The sequence below is a fragment of the Apus apus genome, chromosome 2, assembly GCF_020740795.1.
Source record: "Apus apus isolate bApuApu2 chromosome 2, bApuApu2.pri.cur, whole genome shotgun sequence".
NCBI classification, from domain to species: domain Eukaryota; kingdom Metazoa; phylum Chordata; class Aves; order Apodiformes; family Apodidae; genus Apus; species Apus apus.
The window spans coordinates 107,731,167-107,753,680 of NC_067283.1; the positions used below are offsets into that span (position 1 = coordinate 107,731,167).

Here is a 22,514-nt window from a genome sequence, read left to right on the forward strand (position 1 = left end):
ATAATAAGCCCTGTCTGTGCTAGCCACAGACTGGCCCTGAGGTGGCTCACCCTTGTCTTCTGCTGCTGTTTTCAGGGATCCTGTGTGTTTGAGTGAGGAGCTGTAACCTGTCAGGGCAAGCTGGGGTCTGCTGTGGCTAGCAGGGCTCTTGATTTCACATTCTCTGGCTGATTGAATCATGAGATGGGAATCAGCCCACAGAAATGAGCAATTGCGTCATAAATAGCAGAGAATAAGCTTTAGTTCTTGGCTGCTTTGCCTCCCCTAGCCAGAGATTTGTCAAAGCCACATTTATCCTGGTACCAGTTAATTGCAAAATATGTCATATAGAACTTGCTCGTTCCAAAATGGAGGTTGGTCACTGCAGAGCTTCACTCAGTTCCATAATATGTATTAAAAAAAGACCTAAAAATAGTTTTTAAAAGGAGGAAATTATTGATGCCAGTTTGTGACAAGGATGAGCGAACTAGCTAGACTTGGTTTAGGGAGGAAGCGTATGGATGTACAGAAAAGTGAAGACTTGTTTGGTGTTAAGATGACCAGAAATTGCTTTCCTACACCAGGAGCACACTGGAGGAATGTGGCATCAGAACCGTGTAGGGAATTTGGAAAGGCACCACATCAGATGGTCTCCACAGGTCTCTGCTGAGCCCGTTCTGGTGCATTTCAGCAGTGGGCATGTGAAGGTTTGCTCACACACAGCAGCCACACAGCTGGTTCAGTGATCTTGTGTTTAATCCCCAGGTATTTCTGTGAAGACGTCGACTTTAATCTGCGGACAAACAGCAGCGGCCTGCTCATCTGCCGCTTCAACAACTTCAGTGTCATGAAGAAGCATATTCAGGTTGGAGGACAAAAGGACTTTGTTGTTAAGCCAAAGATCATGGTGAGTGTGGATGTGCACCCTGTCACATGTAAAGGGTAAAATCAGGACCTGTTTCCCCTAGAAACAGTGAATTCTTTAGATTTATTTATTTAGTGCTTATTTTACATTCATGGCCTGCTCTGTGGTGGGGCTACCACATCAGAAATGGAAAACAGTGAATATTTTGCTAATTATAAATTATTAACAATAATCCTCCTAATCTATTCGAAGAGGGACTGGGATTGGAAAAAGTTTGGTCTAGCTATTCAGTGGTATCTCTGCAGATGACAGTAGGTTGGGAGGGAGTGTTGATCTGCTCGAGGGTAAGAAGGCTTTGCAGAGGGACCTGGACAGGCTGAATCAATGGGCAAAGGCCAGTTGTATGGGGTTCAAAAAGGCCAAGTGCTGGGTCCTGCACTTGGGTCACAACAACCTCATGCAAAACTATAGGGCTGGGGAAGAGTGGCTGGAAAGCTGCCCAGCAGAAAAGAACCTGGAGGTGTTGATTGACAGCCAGCTAAACATGAGGCAGCAGTGTGCCCAGGTGGCCAGGAAGGCCAGCAGCATCCTGGCTTGTGTCAGAAATAGTGTGGCCAGCAGGACTAGGGGAGTGATCATGCCCCTGTACTCAGCACTGGTGAGGCTGCACCTCCAATATTGTGTTGAGTTTTGGGCCCCTCACTACAAAAAGGACATTGAAGTGCTGGAGCAAGTCCATAGAAGGGCAAACAAGCTAGTGAAGGGTCTGGAGCACAAATCTTATAAGGAGCATCTGAGAGAACTGGGCTTGTTCAGTATGGAGAAAAGGAGGCTGAGGGGAGACCTTGTCACTCTCTGCAACTACCTGAAAGGAGGTTGTAGGGAGGTGGAGGCTGCTCTCTTCTCCCTAGTAACAAGCAACAGAACAAGAAGAAATGGCCTCGAGTTATACTAGGGGAGGTTTAGATTTGGTATCAGAAGAAACTTCTTCACTGAAAAGATTGTCAAATACTGGCACAGGCTGCCCAGGGAGGTAGTAAAATCACCAGTCCTGGAGGTGTTTAAAAATGTGTAGATGTGTTACTTAGGGACATGGTTTAGCACTGGACTTGGTAGAGTTAGGTTAATGGCTGGACTTGATGATCTTCTGACTTCCAACCAGAACAACTCTGTGATTCTGGTGGAGGAAGAATTGGCAGACATGCACTCTGATCCATAGCAGGCAAGTTGTTCTGGACCCAGTTGTAAAGATTTTAGTGGAGCCACTAGTTCCTAGTGTTTGCTGGTTTGTGATGACTTTCAGTCCTTGCATTTGCTGACAAAAAGAGACCTGAGGAAAGGCACTGAAAACTGGAACCTTCTGAAATCCACCTGGGAATTCCAAATATTCACAAAACTGGTGTGGGGATACCAAATATTTTCTATAGAGTATGTTAGACCTGTGCTGACTTTAAATGGAGATCTATTTCAAAGAGTTGGGTTTAATCTAGGAATCTTACAGTTTGTGTTCCTGCTGCTTTTAAATCACCTCTGTATTTCAGATTTAACTGTGATTAAACCCTGGATTTGAGTATTTCGGGAGGTAATTTTCTGAGTTTCCTTTTTCCTGTGGTTGCAATGGAACCTGTAGTGATGGAACTGGCCTATGAGAAAACTCTGTAGAAAATGTTTTGTGTGGATGACTCCTCACAAGGAGGATATTTCCTATACTGTCCAGCAGTAAGGCAGGATGAAGTGCATTGTGACAATTTGAGCTCCCTATTTTGTGTCCCTTCTTTAGGCAACTAGATACCCACAGAGGTGCTTAGCAACCAGAGAACAAGTAATTCATTTATCTCTGTGCTGGGATGCTATGTCAGAATCGAGGGGGGATTTTTGACTCTTAACTGCAGCTTCCTCTCTCCTTCTGACCTGCCATGGTGATCCCCTCCCCAGCTGGAGGAACTCCCGCAGAGACAATACACTGGGTATGTGGGATAATAGGGGCTTCCTTTTATTTCATTGCAGGTTTCAGACAGCCTGGCACCAATAATGCCTCTTCAGTACATCTGTGCCCCTGACAGCGAGCATACATTGTTGGCAGCCCCATCTCAGTTCCTCCTGGAGAAATTCCTTCAACATGCGACGTACAAGCTCTTCCCGAAGGCCGTTCATAACTTCAAGAACCCAGTGTTGGCCATTGACTGCTACCTGAACATCGGGCTCGAGGTACAGAGTCTTTGCAGGGAGAGTGGGGACAAGTACATGCAAACCTTTACTTCAGCCTTTACTTCTACCCCTTCTCTTATGAACCTTCAGCAGCAAGGGTAGCGTTTGAAGACTTTGGTCTCAAACAGTGAGACTCAGTTCTTGGAGCCAAAGGATAAACTCCACTGGAAAAGCTGGTGGTAGAGCCTCCTAGCTGGCTGGTGTGCATAGAGACCAGAGGTCTGTGATGGATTTATGTGATTTGCAAAGGAATTGGGCGTGTCTGTCTGAAGAGTATTTCATATGAAGCAAAAACCTCAAAGATTTTGTTGTTTAGATTTTTGTCAAGATTCTTGACGGAACTTGGTGTGCTGCATCGTCTGTACAAAACCTTATCCACAACATATTCTAGATCGCTATCAAATCTTACAGCTTTTTATTATCTGTGTTTGGTTTCCCCTTGCAACAAACTTGTTTCGGCTTTGTCTGATGGACAAAGCTCATCCTTTGTAATGCAGCTCTCCTTTTAGATGCCTTTCATTTTATGAACCTGGGTTTCTAGGGAAACTAGGTTTTTGCAAGTATGTCCTAGGTGTCTGTAGGTAAGGAGATCAGGATTTTTGAACCCACTGGTCAGTTTGAAATGGACCTGAAGCAGGCTGAAAGTCAAACAAGGGTTTTGTTCTGACATATTTTATGGAGGCCAGTGGCAAGAAAGGAAAGAAACCTTTTGGTACAGAGCAGCCATCACAGCACTGAAGCACAGGAGAGCCACAGGGCTGGGAAGCGCTTTATGCATGCAGTCAGCAAGAGAAGACATGCGGCAGCACAGAGGAGCTCAAGCTTCAGCAGTTTCAGTACTCACTGTGTTTGTCAAACGTACCCTTACTAGAACAACCTAAATAATCCTAACAGTCATTATGAGCAGGTAATTCACAGTGAAGCAGAAAATCAAACCAAATTATGGAGAGCCCTGAAATAACGTATTGCAGACTCGGTGACCAAATCTGAATGTAGAAGTTTGTCCCACCCGTTATTTCCTAGGGGAAGTTTGCTCAGCCCTGCATTCTTGATGGTTGTGTTTTTACCAGCGCCACTTGACTCACCTGTTACCACCAAGTTGTATTCCATTCCCCGTGCACTCCTACGTAGGCATTTCCCAAAACAGAACTGCTTCCTTTCTCTCCCCCTGCTGTTCCAGGTGGCGATCTGCTACGTTAGCTCCCGCCCGCACTCGGTCAACGTCAACTGCGAAGGGGTGTTCTTCAGTGGGCTCCTGCTCTATCTCTGCGACTCCTTCGTTGGCGCAGACCTCCTCAAGCGCTTCAGGTTTCTGAAAGGTAATTTCATTGCTCTGCTGGGCATCTAGGGGGCTTTCCTGCCACGTGGGAACACGGAGCGAAAGGGAAAAGTAGAGGAATAACCAGCTTCATGAAGCAGCTCCATGTTTTTGCAGTTAGTGCTGCCACTGGTTTCAGAAGAAATAGGTGGAGTGTTTCTTTCGGGAGTGTATGAAACTTCTGTTTTTGTTTTGTAATAAGTAATTGAACTTCGGGTAAGCTTTGATAAGTTACATTCATTACATTATTTTAAAGTGACACCATATGGAAATAGGTGCAGAAAAACAGGGATGCGTGGAAGTCAGTCCATGACTCATGCAGTTAGCAATGTGAAAGAGTTTAGAGCATCGGTGTTCCTGATGGAGATGAGAAATTCTGCTCTCATGACTTGTCTGCAATGGCAATAAATGCTCAGTACTGTAGATGGGGGCGGCTCTTAGCTGGACCTCACCGGAACTTTATAAACCTTGTTAAAAATCTTTCTTCATCATTTTATGTCATAACACTAACAAAGAGCAAATTGCCATAGGTGTTCAGTGATGCTGAAGTGCCCTGAGCTCCAGGGCATTTGTGGTGGCACAGTTGAGCTGTTCCCTTCTCAGGCTGAGTGAAGCTGGTGCAGGTGCCAGGACATGGTCGGGGGTGGGGCCTGAACCAGCACCGAGAACCACACTTCAGAGTTTGCTTCTGCTCCTGCTTAGGCCACCCCTGACACCCCAAAGTGCAGGAGCAGTGCAGGAAGGCACAGCGTGGGATGCCTGGTAGGAAGGGCCTTTCTCTGCTCAGGTCAGGCTGGATAGGGATCTGGACCTGAACTTCCCACGTGCCAGGTGTGTGGGCTGGAGCACAGAACAGAGAAAGCCCTCAAGTGTCCATCTCTCTTGCTCATTAAATGACTACACATTCTGGCAACACCTGGTGGAAGGAGGCTTGCGAGTTGGTTAAGCCTGAAGAACTGGGGTTAGTTTAGTATTCCTCTTGCAGTGGTTTACCAAGGAGAAGGAGAGCTCTTGTTCTTAAAGGAAGTTACAGCAGATTTTCTCAGGAGTCAGTTGTGGGCCTGACTGTGGTTTGGCCTAGTAGTTTCATCACTGACCTTTACAAACCAAAACATCCCATGAAGCAAACAAACAACAAAAAAAGCAGGCTTTATTCTTTTGGCATAATTATCAGTGGTGATGTAAGGATCTTGGATTCAAGTTAGTGTTCTCTCTGCTCCAGCTCACGATACCAGCACCAGTCAGGCAGTGACATCCTGTGGTATCACACTTGCTTCTCCCTGTCCGTGCCCTCTTGCAGGAGGACACAAGTGCTTCTGTCCTGGAGCTCCCAGGACTGATCAGAGTCCAGGCTGGCTGGTTGTTGATAGACCCTTCTAATACTTCTGTTTTCCTACCTAGCAGCAGAGATGTCTTTAAAATGTCTTAGGAAAACGAACAAAGGTAAGAGAGTTGTTACTGTGCCCGGAGAATCTAACGTGCTTTTCGATTGAAGGTGCCACCCTGTGTGTCATATGTCAAGACAGAAGCTCGTTACGGCAGACGATAGTCCGGTTGGAGCTGGAGGATGAGTGGCAGTTCCGGCTTCGGGATGAGTTTCAAACTGCTAACAGCAGTGATGACAAACCGCTCTATTTTCTCACTGGACGCCACATATAAGCTTTGCTAAGACACCGCTAACAAAGAAAGGAAAAAAAAAAAAGACCCTTTTTTTTTTTTTAAAAAAAAAAAAAAGTACAATCACTGTGGAGCAAAGTGCAACCGATATTTATCTAGACTGCTCTAGAGAATTCCTCACAATTCCAAAGTAGGCTTTATTCCTAGGGATGAAATTGCCACATCAGTTACGATTGAAAGCAACCTTGGATTCCAGTTATTTTCACATCAGTCTCACAGCCGCCGACACCGATCACACAGACAACCAAGCTGTAGAATCTAGGAAGAGGACATGATTTGGCTGAAGAAGAGTTCTTCTTATATTCAGCTGAGCTCGGGGAAGGAGCTGCTCCCAGCAGCTGCTAGTTTGAATGTGTTATGTGAAATGCAACCCAGCATGTGGAATTTATTGAGGATGTGTGGAGGAGAGCCCACTGTGTCTCTTCAGCTCTGTACTGTGGTACAGGAATACTCAGGGGTTTGAAACTACAATATAACTTAGATATTTGTATTAAAAGGAATAGTCTTGTTCTCTGTGCAGTGTTAGTTTAAAATTCTTAATTGTGTTATGTATTGAAACTGTCTTTAGCAAAATTTCCACAGGTGTTCAAAGTTTACTACTTAAACCTGAACAAATCAGCAGAGGCATGGCAGGCACTGTGCGCACAGGTTCTCCCGGCAGCCTTATTTCCCCCCCTAGACACCTCCTGACTCCAGGGACAAAGCAAATGGTTTCTCCTGGATGCTCTCTCTTCAGTTAGGGGCCAGAATAACTTCCCAGCAAAACACCTGCAGTTCCTCACTCTCATCTGAGTTTTCAAAACCTGCGGTCCATCCTCCTTTGTGTACGGAAACAAGTCCCACCACACACCCGATGCCTTTGCAGTGGGCCCTGTGCAACGTCCCCTCTGTGTCCTTTTCTGTCACCATACCCCCCCTGTGGAGCAACATGCCAGAAAAAGTGCAGGAGGGCAACGCTGCCCAAGCAGGAGCTGAGTGAAACAGAAGAGATGTTACAAATAGCTCTAGAGGGGGGGTAGCTGAGGAGAAGTCCCAGGGTGCTGGGACCACTAAGGAGATGCTCTGTCCAGCAGCAAAGAGCTTTGAAGGCATCACCAACCACTGTCAGCCCTTTATTTTTTTTATTAACGTTTGGGGTTGCACATTGTTCTACTTAGGAGCATGTTACTACTGATCCTTGTTAAACTGTTGCAGAATTAACTCAGTACAGGAGCTTTTGCTTGTCAGGGTTAAATCACAGCTCACGTGGTGAGCGTGGGTCACCCCACTCAGGTTTCCATATAAAAAAAAAAAAAGTAATAATCTCCCCTCCATGACCCCTTTATTGAAAAGAAAAATGCAGCATGTTCTGAAAAACAATTCAGGAATATCAACTTACTCCCCCCCAAAAAAAAGAAATTAAATTAGCACGTCTTTATACTTGACCTGCAAGTCATTAGAGAAGGACCTGCCAAAGCTGCATTGTTGTTTGTTTTTTTTTTTAACACATAGTGCTAATTAAGCAACCTTTTTGTATCTTGTGAGGAGAGATGTTTACAGGTGAAAAAACCATAATATATTTGACAGAGGAAAGGAAAATGGCTTGATATGGCTGTGTTAGCGTAGCTGAACTCTGCTGCTGTCAAGTTTCGCACATTTCAGATGAACAACCCATTTCTGTAAATGTGTTTTTTTGTTTTCCTTCAGACACAACCTGCCTTATCTATTTTGACGCTTGGAAGAAGTAGGGATATAAAAGATGTTTCTGGAAGCTTTTGCTACACACCTGAATGTGTCCCGGTAGTTCTGGTTTTGCCAGAAGGGCTTCAGGCCGAGGCCGAGTCCTAGTGTGGTGCAGAAGCTTCAGGTGTGACGTGTTCAAAACTGGTTTCCTTTTTTTGTTTGGGTGTTTGATGTTTGCACTAAGTTCTGAAAATTCCAGGTGCTGAGACTACGATGAGGCATTAGCCCTCTGGTGAAGCCCTGCAAAACTGTCCTGAAGGTCAAGAATGCAGTCAGAAAGTCAACGTCTTGTCCCACCTTTCCAAACCAAGAGTAAACCCATTTCCCTCACTCTCTCCCACGTGAGTATGAGCCTGGCCAGAGCATCCCACACCAGCTCAAGTGTGCAGGCCTGTCCCCCTGAACATTTTTACTGGCTGCCTGTGCACCCCCTGGGAAGGAGAACGTTCTTTCCCATCTAGATGATTCCTGTTACATCTTGGTTCCCAGCCTCGCCCTCAAGGCCATTCTTATGAATGTATTCAGCCGGCCAGCGCTATATTTTACCTGTAGATGTTCTTGTCTATTCACAGGTTAAATTTGAATGTAAACTAAGATTTAAAGAATCATATGCAGATGCTTTTTTTTTTTTGCTTAACTTATGTAATTGCTTTTTTGTGACTTTTGGAAGAGGGTTAAAAAATGTTGCTATCCTAGTGTAAAGTTTTCTTAACCAAAAACTTGGTGAATTTAGCTTCACTAGTCGGTCTACCTCATGTTATTGTTTATGAACTGAAACTGTCTGAAGTCGTGGCTATGGTATGTTTATAATGTGCTTTCATTAAATTTGAATATATGAAGTTCCCATTGCAGACTGCCTCTCTGGTGCTTTGCACAGGCCCCTGCTCTTTTCTGTCTTCATATGCAGGGTGCTTGTCCCTGAGAACCTCCCCTGGTACTGCTCACATGAACCACAGAATGGTTTGGGGTGGAAGGGACCTTCAAGATCATCTAATTCCAACCCCCCTGCATGGGCAGGGACACCTCCCACTCGACCAGGTTGCTCAAAGCCCCATCCAGCCTGCCCTTGAACACATCCAGGGAGGAGGCATCCACTTCCCTGGGCAAACTGGAACCCCACTGGTTGATTTTTATGGTGTTAGCATGGCGTGCTGCCTATACCAGAGCCCTTTCACCCTGGGTACTTGTGCTCTGGGAGAGCAGCTTTGTGTCCAGCAGAGGTGCACAAGCTGTGAGTACCAGCTTTGGGCCACCTTAAGTATAAGCAGTTGAAAAATAGGCTTGATCCAGCCACATGTCAGTGCTGCTCAGGCAAGGACTGGAGCAGCACAAGCGCCTTGGCACTTTGTACTTTCCAATCCCACCTGAGGGGATCTCCTTTGGCTTTGCTGTGAAGCCACACCACTGGTGTGACAAACCCCTTGACAGTCTGCCCACACTCTCCTTGAAAATGACAAGTCACAGCTTGGAAACAGCAGCCTCTACAGCCCAGAACTTGCCACCCTTCTGCTGCTTCAGCTTTTAGTGCTCTGAACAACGAATGTTTCAGAGGGTCTGTTTGCTGTAGTTCTAGAACAAGGTTAAGGACAGCACAATATAAACTGAATCCTACCTGCATTTAGGTTCCAAAATTAAAAATTAACCGTAAGTTTCAATTTAATTAAATCTTTCCCATCTTATATTAGGGGTTTAAGCTATTGTTGAAGGCTGCAGGCATCACCTCTCAGCTTACTGTAAGCCCTCTAACCAGGATGGTATTGCTCCAGAGCTACTGGGGCACTGAGCCTTGAGGTGTGATGCAAATGCCTGGTCACAAAGCGAATTCTGATCCCAGCCAGGTACAAATACAGCAACTGTGTTGTCCATAGACTGCTTCAAAACATGCAGCCCTCAGGCACTAAGGTAACATTTCACATGCAAAACAGAGAGATACACTAAAGATTAATTCACACTTAGTACAGAGTAACTTTAAAAAAAGCTATCAAGTATTTTATTTTTAACCTATCTACATTATGTACAGATCGAGAAAGGCCACAGCAGTTTTTCAACATACAAACCCTTTAAAAGAGGAGAGATTTACGAAGGGGTGACAAGTATCAAAGTGAAGTCCACTAACAAAGGTATATACTCAGTACACTACTGGAAGAAAAACGACTGCGCCGGCCCTCGGGGTTCGCGTCCCACCTTTTACTCTACAGCGACTCTGGGGGGCGTGGAGAAGGAGCTTCCGAGGCAGCAGCACCGGGCAGGCTCCCCCACAGCCAGAGGGCACAGGACGCCCCCAGCAGGGCTGCACCGTCACGCTGCTGCCTCCGTGCAGCCTAGCACAGCCCCGGGCACTGTCAGCCTGGGCCCCTCAGAGCCCGGGCCGGGGCAGCAGCTCAGCCTCAGGCACTGGTATATCACCAGGTTAAGAACTTCAGCAGGTACTCGTCAGCGGCGAGACTAGAGTCTTTGCATTAGTTTACAGTCCACTATGAACAATTTTTCTGCTGCATGTAAACATGACTAACTAGATAAAATACAATCAAACTTTTGTAAAAGTTAATAAAATATCTTTCTTTTAAAAAAACAAAGTTAACCTATTACTGCATTGTTTACAATTTTAATAAAATAGTATACAACCTGTTTTGGTTGTTACCAGTCCTGAGTTCACTGTAATAAAAATGGCCCTGGCTTCTGCTGAAGGTGCGTTCTGGCAGAAGTCTCCCAGTAAAAAGGGAATTCCTTCGGGAGCAGTTAAGTCTGGTGCTGTCCATTGAGGAAGTTGTACACCAGGAACTGGCCGGTGCCACAGTACTGTGTTGCAAAGAGTTTTCCATCAGGAGTGGGGTCAGAGAAAGCAATTTCTTCTTTACTTAAGTATGAGCCATATATGAAGTTGCTCCTGTTTAAAAGGAAAAAAAAAATTAATTAATAATTACCCTTAGGGAACAATGCAAGAATATTCATGCTATTAGGGTGGCACAGACATTCAAAAGGAAGAACTCCTATTAGAAGTTCTATTAGCTGATGGCTGTATTTGCACAGGCTCTCCCTTCCTTCCAAACAGCAAGGAGAAGCACTTCTGCTGGGAGGGGTTTTATAAAGTTCTGGTGTTTTAGAAGGAATGCTCATCCAGGGCAATTGTTTGCTGCACTAGGAGTTCAATTTCAGTGTTAAAAAGTTTGAATTAATTCCAACTACTTCTTCATAGAAAATCAACTGCCAGGACTACAACCAATCACTAGGAATGGAAATGTAAGTGACAAACAAGTTAGGGTGCTGAAGGACCTGATGAAATTCTGTGTTCCTGGTTTGAAAAAACACATCTGACATTTGGATGAGAGCATATCTTACATTAATTTAGAACACAACCTTAAGGCATTAATTCCTAAGTGATACACTTTCAGCAGTAACTGTATGAAAAGGAAGATTCCATTTGCTTAACACCTTCAGGAAATATTTCATGTATGTTTTATTCTTATTTGAAGAAACAGGAGAGAAATCAAGGAATACCATTGTACTTTCCTGGACAGCTGGGTGAGCAAATTCAGAAAATTGGTCTCAGTTCTACTTGATAAGGAGAAGGAGGAAGTAATGTTCATCCTTGGAAACAAAAGAAACTCCCACTAAAGTTAAATTTTTTAATTCCTATAAAATAAACTTACTTAAGAGCAAGTGTGAACTACAATCATATGGATGCCTCCATTAGATCTTGAGGAAATGCAAATAGCAACAAAATCCTTTGTAATTATTATCTGCTTTGTTCCCTTTAGTTTATTTAGGAAGACGATTTTGCAAGATTCTCAGGACTGTCTGACTGGGTTTGGGGACTGCAGGTCAGCTGTGAAAGCTTGGGTGAAACATGGCAGACATTCTCAAAATGGACTTAAAAGTTTGCTAGGACACCAGCATTTTGAAGTCAAAATTTAGCTGGCTACCAGAATCATCCCACTCAAACTACCTTTTGCTACAAAAGACTTTTATTTAGGTTGAAGTTTCACTGGCAGCTGAGTAGATGTAACTGCTCACTGCCCTCAAGAAGCAAACCACACTCCTTTCCTTTGCCTTTTCTAACTTTCATGGCTCCTATGTCTACACCAACTCCAGAGCTCATCAGACCTTTCTACAAACCAGCTGAGCACCAGAATAACACGAAGCTTTTCTTGGCGAGTCTGTTTTCTACTAATGTAACAATGAGAAAATGGAAGGCCAAACTGGCCCTGAGGACAGGATAAGATGCAGCACACAGCCAAGAGGAAAACTGAGACCTATTCTTGCTAAGCCACAACAAACCATTGATTCTAAAGATCCTCTAGAGCTGTAACTGAGGGAGCAACTTCTGCATTGCTTTGGGGAAGAAATCTTTCCTTTAGGAACAGTTACTAGGAAGCTACTAAATACACAATTAAAAATCAGTCAAATATAAACCAAATCACCAAGTTAATATGCTTATCTGTACACAACTTTACAGTTGATAGTTCAGATTGAACATGATCCACTAGAACTTTCCGGTTGCTCCACCGGCCAAGCAAGATGCATTCTGCAGAGCAGAACAGCTTTGTTAGGATCTCCAAATACCCAACAGGGTGAGGATTGGCAGACACAGGAGCACCGGAGCCACGAACTCCCAATAAGATGCAGCTAGCCTGGCTCCTGGCAGAAACCTGACAGCCCAGCAGCAGTAAGATTTAGGTAGCCTTTGGCATCACTCAGAACAGGAATTTAAACTTACTGAAAATGTCACTGGAAGAAACCTAAGTTCTGGAGATTCTACGCTTTTAACACTTACCTAAACAGTAGAACAGATGGTTGACTCTTTTTATAGATCCAGCACTTAGCATTCAGGTGAATACACTAATCACTAGCTACTAGCACCTCACAGAAATTGAAAATATCTCAAAAGGTTTAGTGAACCTGACCAAAAAAAACCCCAAACCAACAAAAAAAATCACAGTTGGAAGCCACAGGACTATATCAAATAGTTCAGTGCACTCATCTCTGTTCTTTCCCCCTTTCTACCTCTAAGGAAAGGACATTCAGCCAATGACTAGGTCATAGTACTTGACACTCGGGTAATCTCACGCTTTAACCAAAGACAGTCTCATTTCCTTCACTCATCATCACCTCAGAGGAATTTACCCACGCCCACTGGCAGCCTGCTAGGCTGACTGACTGCAATTTCGCTTAGCAGGAAGACTTCTATTAAAGCCCTGCAGAACACTGAGGTTAGTTACTGAACTCTGCATAATGCTGGAACTGTCAACTTTGCTCAGATCTACATCCCCCCTCTCACCAGCAGCTTAAAAATACAAGCTTAAGACATACAAAGCAATACATCTCTTGGACCAAGTTCTACCTAAAACACAGGTAACTGAGGAACTTTTAAAATACTACCTCAGACACTCTATCATCCGAGAAGCAACCTTCTTCCGACGCATCATGCTGAATACCCATATTCGACTAATCCCACAAATAGCAGGTTCTGGAGAAGTTGAACAGCACCAGGCTTTCTGTCTTTCAAATATGACTTTCTCATTTTCTGAACTGATTTCTGGAACCTTCTCTTCTATAACTCTGTAGCCCTGCAAGTGATGTAAAAAAGATTTGTCATTTTATAAAAATATCACTGATGACTGGACAAAATAATTATTGTGTCATTTATTTCAGTTAAACATAGCTACTTGCTAAAATACCAAAGTGACAGAGTTTTTGTGTCTCATTTAATTTCTCATTAACAGTTTCAAAATTGGAACAGATGATAAAAGATAAACAAAAAAACCCCTCTAAAGCTTATCCAATTTAAAATAACAGCAACAAGTAATCAAAGTTCTGACACCAGTTTTTAGTGCTGCAAGTGGCAGCACAGCTTCTTGTCCTGCTCTCCACCACACAGTTCTGCCCTCTGCTTCTGTTCACTGCAGAGATGCTTGACCCCTCGGTGATTCAAATCAATCCTACAGAGTTTCCACTCTTTCATCCATGTTGGATTTCTGCCAGGCATGGAGTCAAAGCTGCTTGTCAACAAGAAAGAGGAGGGCCAGAGCTAGTATAAACAGAGCAGAGGAAGGAAAATTCGACCCTTTGGTTGCAGCAAGTTCTTACAGGATCAGGTCTGAGCCAAGTATGATACCATACATGTGTCTCAGCTGCAGGTCAAGAATACAAAAATGAGTAGCTACATTTCACAGTGGTCTGCCACTAAGTGTCTTTTCCTCTGTGGAAAAGGCATACACAGAATGCTTATTTGCTGAATGGCTAGACATAAATTCTGAGGTAATAGTATAGTTTCAGAATGTTTGAAGAAAACAGTCACAAAGCACTGACACAGAGTGCCTTCCTTCAGTTCAGTCACTTACCCACTGGATATGTTCTGCAATTAAACAGCCGATAACTTTTTTGTCATTAGAAATAAAAAGGAGAGTTTTAGTTCTAGAGTAACACATGAGTGGAGCTTGCTGAAATCCCAAGTCATTGTCTACCATTTCTCTAATTTCTTCAACCTGTCAAAGTAAGTTTAAATGCTGTTTAAGAAACACAGGTAAATATTCATTTGCATAAAAAGATATATTTACAAAAACGCACTAAGGTATCTGAAACACTGAAAGCTATTCCAGAAGTTTAAAATTACCCTGAGCAACCTGCAATCCATCAGTCTGCACAAATGATCCTTAAATAATATTTGGCTGGAAATAGGGAGAGTAGACATCCAAGTCAGCTTCCACTAACTTTGGATTAGCTGTGGTAACCCTGGTCCCTGCCAGTAGCTCTATTTCCAGTCAAAGAAGCCACTCTTGTTTATTAATGCTAAATTAATAAAAATTAAATGTAGCAGTATTCTTATTTTATTCATTGGACTCTTCACCTACTTCTAAAAATAACAAACATGGCTCCCCAAAATTAGTCAAACACTAACAGAGAGAATGCAAATAACATGAGTGCGCAGAGTGTGCATAATGTGAGATAATGCAGAGTGTGGACTCTGATATTCTAGAAGTAAATGAGACCAATGCCAAAAGGTAAGCTAGCTTAGTTGAATGTTTCCTGTTTGTTATCTTTTAAGTCTTGAAAGAACTAATCCATTAAGGGTTCTGAGCAGATGACAGCAAGCAGAGTGCCAAGGCAGCTGCATTTGTTGTAAAGGAATGAGTAACTGCTGTCTCTTTCCTCAGACTTTCTGCTCTTCCATCAGCTTTGCAAGGAGTAACTGAAACTAAAAACTGAAACTAAACATAAAATTTTGTTTGATATTAGCAAGTTTAGAACAAATATATAAACTCCAGCATGAGTGTAAACAAAAGCTTAGGTGTAAGCTGAGAATTTACTGGGTGATTCTTGTACCTACAAAGGGTCACTGAGACAGCCTCTGTCCTCCAGTATCAGACAGAAATAAGGTGGCCTTTCCTACGCAGGGCATGGAGCAGCATCAGTTTCTTTAACACATGTTGTAGTTATATTAGTAAAACAAAACTAGAATTACAGGTGCTATGAATAGATGAAGTTAGTACTGATCAAATGAAAACTGTATTAAAAAAATATCTTTAAAAATAACTTTTTAAAGGCATGGTATCAGTTATTCTCTACTTTCTCATCTAACCACCAGGTACCAGTTTTTTAATGACAGGGCCAATTAGCAAAATTGAAACGCTGGGTAACCACTCTTGATGTCATTCATCCACAGTGGTGACAGCTGTAGATGCTCTCGAGTTTAACCAGACAGAACTACAGAAAACTCTGTCTTAAATTACTTCATTTACTGCAGTCTTCCTTTTATTTGCCTAACTTAGGTATTTTAAGTAATTTTTTTCCACAGCCAATTTAGTAAGACATGATTATGCAATAAATATACTAAAATTAAGATAATACCAGCAAAGAAAAAAACCCACAATAAACAAACTTAACTGCATTCAATATTGTAAAGGGAGAATTGGTACTTTCTTTTCAACTCAGTAATTTAAAAATTCTATGTTAGTCTAAAGAAAACCCACTAAGGTCATGACCTCAGAAAGAGCTGTCTCGGGCATCAATTCAGGCTCTTGAGGTCTTTTCCAAACACAAACATTCCGTGATCCTGTCACAGTGATACTGTAAAAAAGTACCTTTTGGTCACAGCAAATCCCCAGCTAAACAGAATCAATACAATGCTACTGAAAAAATAAATGTAATGACATATTAAGATACATGAACACAGGCTAGACAGCAAGACACCAAAGCACCCTGCTGCTTTAAGCCTCCAGTGTGTGCCCTTTGTGCCCAGTTTTAGAGAAAGAGTTTCAAAAGACAGGAAAGACATGCCACAAATGCAAATAATGAGGAGTATGACAATGATCAGAGCTGTATAAATCAGGAGTACAAACTAAGTAACAGCACATCCCATCCATCTCCTTAAGGTGAAACAAGCAGAGCTTGTTCAGGCAGAAAAAGAGCTGTTGCAAAGAGGAAAAAGAGGCATGTTTTCTACAGCTGTGGCAGTATGACTTGCACTAATGAGCTTAAATTGCAGTATGGAGATTCTGCTGGCAGTTGAGGGAAAATTTCCTAATGTTACAGATAGCAAAGCACTGTTAACAGTCTGAAGAGGTCAGAAAAACCTCCAGTGGCTGAAGTTTTAGAAACTTGCCAGATGCATCATAATCACAGCTCATCCTGCTTTGGACGTGTGAATGGACTAGATGACTTTGAGGCAGATTTCCAACTAAATCTGGTTTTATCCATAAATCATTTAGCTAATGGTGCCATATTCATGCTGTGTAATAGTGTCAATACATTTCAGTTTGTTTAAATATAGTAAGAATTTTATATTGCATAAAATACTTGGCTGACATTCAGCAAGCATATTTTAAAAAAATGTTAAAAAAAAAAATTATTCAGTTGGTTGATGCTCTTCCCACCCCTGCCTTTTACTCCTTCTCAGACTCATCCTCTCCATCAAGAGAGCAGTAGTGCATCAGAGTGAGATGTCTGACCTCTTTGTGGAAAAAGCTACAGAATCACAGCAGTTTTGAGTCCACCTTCAACTGCTCACACTTAAATTATCAATCTTTCTATGAATATTCTCATTACTTGTATTAAAACATCAAACAAGTTCAGATATACAAATCCAGTCCTTTTCACCTTACCTTTTTAAGTGCATACTTTGGGTCATCGGGAAGAACCATTATTATCTTTCCATCAGGATATTCAGCCAAAATTCTCTCTTTTTTCCAACCCTAAATAAAACAAACATTTATCTAAACCATACATGAGGTGTACTTTCACAAAAAGAAATTGCACGTTATTTTCTATACACTGAACTAATGCAGAGACTTCACACTATTTAGCAGCTGCTTTGCTAGAGAAGAAAACTTCAGCTAGCTTTTTAAAATGAGCATGACAGATACAATATGAACTTATTTATACAATACTTTATACAATAGCCTAACTATATCTAGACATAATTTGTGAAAGCGTCTTCTAAATTCCCAACTAGATTTTTTCCCCCAGGACTGCAGTGCAAACTCAAGTTTAAAACAGAAGTAGCAAGCTTGGCTCACATAACTGATTTCCAAACCTATGTACAACTTCTTTTCCAAAGTCCAGTGAATGGGAAAAATCCTAAGTTTTAATAAAATATTTCTTTTTAACATAGTTACCTCCACAAATACACACTCAGTTTTAAAAGTTTGGCATGCGAAAGACCTCCAGGAGGTTCTAAGTGAACTGATTGGCATGCAGTTGCCCAAAATGTAAAGAATAGTTTATTTTGTTACTGATCATAACTGTTAAAGCCACAAGAAGGATACTAGAAAAAAATGTCATAACTACCTTCTAAGAATCTAATAGGGAAGGAGGCTACGTTGTGTGTATCTGAAGTATAAACATACTCAAAAAAATAGAGGTAATTAACTCTTCTTCAGATCCACACTCGTGGTGAATAATGAGCAGTACCTGCATGGAAAAAAACAAAACAAAAAAGCCACTTAAATCTAGTAAGATGGGACTGGTAGATAATAGAACTCAAGTTGCTTTGATGGGACCTAAAAATACTGAATGCAGAAGTAACTTCAGCCACTAAAAAGGCTGATCTACAAGTCTTACTCAAAGCAACTTCATATAAAAAAGCCTTTGAAGAAACAATATTGATGGAATTATTCTCATTGAAATCTGTACCTTCCCATAAAATAATGTTCAACTAAAGAACAAACAATGGAATATGGCACTGAATGAATGCCATATATACTACTAGTACTACTACTACAAAAAAGGACAAATTTACATGTTTAATACTTGATCTGTACCTCATTTTAATAATGCTGATTTTACTCCCTTATCCCAAACAAGATATGAAGAGAGTAATTTTAGAAATTTATCTACTCACTGGCAGCCCTGGAACTATTTATGTACAATTTTAGCACCCAGCATGGCAATGGTTGCAACACAGACACCATTTCAATCCTATCTGCTTTTCTTCTCAGTATAGTTGCACTAAATACCAGAACAGCTGAAGATCCTATTTGAATTTTTATATATCATGGTCTGAACACAAAATGACAAACAGCAGTGTAACAATATTCATGTAAGCAGGAAAAGTGCAATTTGTGGGATTGTGACATGCCTTTTGAGACTGTTAGAAAAGGTGTAAAAAAAATTCAGGCAAGAATTACTACTCTCCAGCTGCAAACACTGTCCTCTCTTTTTTGTCTTTTGCTGCCTGGTAAAAACTTTCTATAGACTATTTCAAACCAACCCTGACCACCACTTAGCAGATAAATGTAATGTGTTTGGTAACTCTACTGTTACAGAATCCAGAATGTTGCAGGCCTAAAGCAAAAAATTCAACTCTCAATTTTAGGTTAAGGCATTCTGCTAAAGTAATAGTCAGGTATTTCCAACAATATTAAATCTGATGGAAAAAAAAGTTTCTGAATGGCTTACTATTGTTGCACTTTCACGATACAGTGTATTAGCATAAGTTTTAACATTCCATAAAAACTCAGTAACTGACTCTCTAATAATTAGAACTCATATTTTCATTATTGTCTACCTATGAATTTTCTTAAATTATTAGTGTAATATGGGGACTGATCCTATTCACAGGACAGGCAGTTTCTAAAAAAGTATTTTGGAATTTATTCAGAAATATCTTTTAGACGAAGCTTTCCAAAAAGCTTCTGCAAACTGTAAGTTTATCCAAGATTTGCAGTTAATTTGGTTTCCATCAGAGAAGACATTTTAAAGTCATATTCCTTTGTTATTAAAACAGCTCCAAGAGTTTCAAAATGAAAAAATAACATTTCACACAAGCATCTGCAGTATCCTTATTATTCAGTCTTACTAAGGAAGGAACTGTGCTTCCTTTAAACTAAATTGAAGTAAAGCACAAGATGGGTCACAGCTCTTTCATATTCTAACATTAAAGCTGTTAAAGAAAATGTGCTATAGCTTCAACTGGGACTGATCCTATTAGATATCTATGATACACAGAATATGCTTTAGTATCAGTATCTTGCATGTGGTAGGAAGGCTATTTCCCTTAACACACCTAACTATGGTTGCTGGTTCTTTGGAAGTATTTTGCAGACTGCTGGATTTTGTTTTCATCACTGAGAACTAAAGTAGGGCTCCTTCACTCATGCAGATGGCAAGAACACCTCACTACAGCAGGAAACCAGAGCACTCCTCCTTGATACTGGGAGTCTGTGCCCAACAACACACGACCTACAGCCAGCAGCAGCCAGGCACATACAGCCCCATGACCACAGCTGGGCAGACTGGTGCTGTACAGAGCCCCATTGGTGTGTCATAACTTGCAACATCCTCCTCCCCTCCATGTTTTGGCTATTTATCCTATAGATATTTTTTTGAGAACATAAGGCAACTCTGCAATGAACAGTTAATTCATTTTTAATCTACCTCCTCCCACTTCAAGCAAGAGTAAAATTTGCTGCTTCTTGCTTATTAAGGTGCAATGGCAATAAAATTACAAAATAAAGAAATAATTCAAAGAAGTGCCAACCAGACAAGCAATTGCTAAGGCACTGTGAAACAGTACAGACAGTAATTACAACTATACTGTGTGGTACATTGCTCTCACTGGGTATTAGACATGTATATAATGAATGATGCAGCATGTAGCTGGAAGATGGCTCAAACACTGGGAGCACTGTAGCCAAAATCCTCAGCACTCCATTTCACATGACCTGTGCTCTGCCTGCCAGTTAAAATAATATCTGACGTAGATTTGCCTTTAAAAGGTTAAGTGAGAAGACACAAAAGCCTGCTTCCCATGCATTTCCTCATGTTTCTGAAGTTCTTATGTAAGGGTAAGAAATGGGACAGCAAATCTGGTATTTTTATATAATATATATAGATGTATATATACGTCAGTTCTGACTTCTCTGCACTGCCTACTTTCCAAATGAATAGAAAATCAGTGCTTTTTTCTAATACTATTTTTTCCTCAAAAATATTGAAGCAGTGAGGAAACATGGCTAATACTGTATAATTCTTATCTTTCATACTTGTGAAATTTCCCCTCAATAATCAAGTTTAGTATGAAATTTTGTGCCTTTATACCCTTGATAATTTGTAGCAGAGAAATGCTCTACTGCCTTCCTCCTCCTGACTCCTTCATCAAGTTACAGATATTCTGCCTCTCCTTCCCACATGCATACTACAGAGAATAAGGTTTTGGCTGTAATACATACTAAGACCCTTGAATTTAACTATTAAGTACTACCTTCTCCTAAATTAAAACTAAGATTCTTACAGCAGATAGCTAATGCTAACAACTTTATTTGAAAAGTTTATTAAGCTATTGTACAGACACATCACTTTTGAAATTAATGCAAATTAAGACAACCATCAAACTTTCTATGATGACATGAAGTTCATCATCATCTTCAATCCTGATATCCCGTTAGCCTTAGGTTTCTAGAAGTCAAACATTGCCTTTTGTTTGTTTTAATACAAAAATCCTAAGAACCTCACAGACAGGCTTGGATGCAATTATAGCAGAATAGCAACTTAACACTTATCAAATTAGACATTAGACCAAACAACACCTTCTTCCACTTTCTTCAGCTCCAGATATTCTCAACTAAGAGGATAAGCTTGAAGGACAAACACATTAACTGCACTCACATCAGGGACCTGAATCCGCAGGCATTTTCTAACTTAAGTATTTGTCTTCGCAACTTAAAAGCATCATAAAAATAATGTCTCGCTCTTACAAGAAAAAATTGCAGAAATACTGAATTGATACTACGTGATATCACAGAGAGGATACACCATTTATATTTTGTGGTATCATAGCTAGAGGATTTTATAAAACTCACCACGTATGCATCCCATAAAGCTATCCATCCCATTGGAGTTAACACATGATATACATATCATCACTCAATGTGCACTCATGCTAGAATGGTGTATTTTTTCTGGAGACTTTCAGATGTCTGAAACCAGAAGGACAGTGAGACAGATTCCTGCATTTGCCTGCTGAAAAGGACACCTCTCATTAATCTACTCCTGCTCCAGTACCATCCTTGACCACCTTACCTTATTGCTTACTGAATTTGGACACAAATTTTGCAGCAAACAGCACCCTTCAGAAAACTGCCTGCCTTCTGTTCCCATATCCTGAAAACATCATTAAACTTGCCAAACCTTCTCTCCACACAAGGCCTGCAATTTCCTTACTGACCCTATCAGCCATTCATGACCAATCAAGTATCCCAATATCATCTCCTTGTTAGCCTGCCCTACTTCTGTGGGCATTGTGGAATTTCTAGAGACCTAAAAAGCTCTTTTTTTTTTAATAGAAGAAGAAAGATAGGCCTTAAAAAAAAATTATATACATGCAAACTATCTTCTGTCTACTCGGTACTTTAAAGCAGCTGCATGCAGGTAGACAAGACATTAATAATGAAGACCATTTTCACAGTTCATAGCAAGAATCTCTAGCATGCTAAAGTATATAGGCTTTCTTTTTGTGATTCTGTGAAATGCATCATCAATAGAACTCTTAGGCATGTAACTAGACACTCAAAAGGGAGAAAAACTGAAAAAAGTCTTCTCAAGTCAGACTGGGACTGCATCATACAGCATGAAGAATGTCAATGACAAGAGAATGAAAAATGCTTCTAAGTTACCTTAGAATGGCCTCCGACAATAACATCAAATATATTAACTACATAAAAAAGAGTATCTGGAGAGCTAATAAAGTAACATACCAAGGTCATTAGGAACAGATGTTCCTCGACCAGAAAGTCTAACCAAAAAAATTACCAAGACTTTCTCTAGTACAATTTTTATAATCCCATGATGCTACTGTCCAGTTAACACTTTCTGTCTGAGAAAGGAAGATCGTTATAGTTTCAACACAGTAACTATGTACAAATACCAAGAAACCAACCATATCACACCCCCAAGTCATTCTCCCAACAATCTCCACTAGAAACCTAGAAAAATAGGATAACTAGCGATGATTCTTCTGGTGTTTCTGGATGACTAAGAATCAAGTTTCAGTTCTAAGAATTAGTCCTTGGTGTACTAACCCACTGGCAAGAAGGCTTACCTAAAATTCAAATTATTTTCTAAGAGATGAGGAAGTTTCTATCACAGACATTGCCACAGCACAATCAACCAAGAACTGCTGACTACAGATTAAATGTGTTTGAGACTTATCTATTTAGCATGGCATAAGTTATTAACCATGCAGAAAACAGTGTTAATCAAATTGTTACAAGAAAAAAAATAATCAGAGAGGAATTTAAAGATTCATGA

The 22,514-nt window shown here is 41.1% G+C and overlaps 2 protein-coding genes across 11 annotated transcripts in view; one reads left to right on the forward strand and one right to left on the reverse strand.

The window, feature by feature from the left end:
- Nucleotides 1–8,620, forward strand: part of GREB1L (GREB1 like retinoic acid receptor coactivator) — a 144,006-nt gene extending 135,386 nt beyond the window's left edge. For all 7 annotated transcript variants that reach the window (XM_051609713.1, XM_051609714.1, XM_051609716.1 and 4 more), the window contains 4 exons: nt 745–886; nt 2,852–3,052; nt 4,233–4,371; nt 5,866–8,620. In XM_051609713.1, the coding sequence (XP_051465673.1) occupies nt 745–886; nt 2,852–3,052; nt 4,233–4,371; nt 5,866–6,029 (646 nt within the window). In that variant the 3' untranslated portion in view covers nt 6,030–8,620. The remainder of the gene's footprint in view (nt 1–744; nt 887–2,851; nt 3,053–4,232; nt 4,372–5,865) is intronic.
- A 1,112-nt stretch (nt 8,621–9,732) lies between these two features.
- ESCO1 (establishment of sister chromatid cohesion N-acetyltransferase 1) overlaps nt 9,733–22,514 on the reverse strand; it is a 34,190-nt gene continuing 21,408 nt past the window's right edge. For 2 of the 4 annotated variants that reach the window (XM_051611430.1, XM_051611431.1), the window contains exons 9-12: nt 16,871–16,960; nt 14,111–14,254; nt 13,149–13,336; nt 9,733–10,656 (exon numbers count right to left, since the gene is read on the reverse strand). In XM_051611430.1, coding sequence (XP_051467390.1) covers nt 10,509–10,656; nt 13,149–13,336; nt 14,111–14,254; nt 16,871–16,960 — 570 coding nt within the window. In that variant the 3' untranslated portion in view covers nt 9,733–10,508. Of the gene's footprint in view, nt 10,657–13,148; nt 13,337–14,110; nt 14,255–16,870; nt 16,961–17,555; nt 17,679–22,514 lie in introns of those variants that run through there. The other 2 variants (XM_051611433.1, XM_051611434.1) reach the window with 2 other exon arrangements.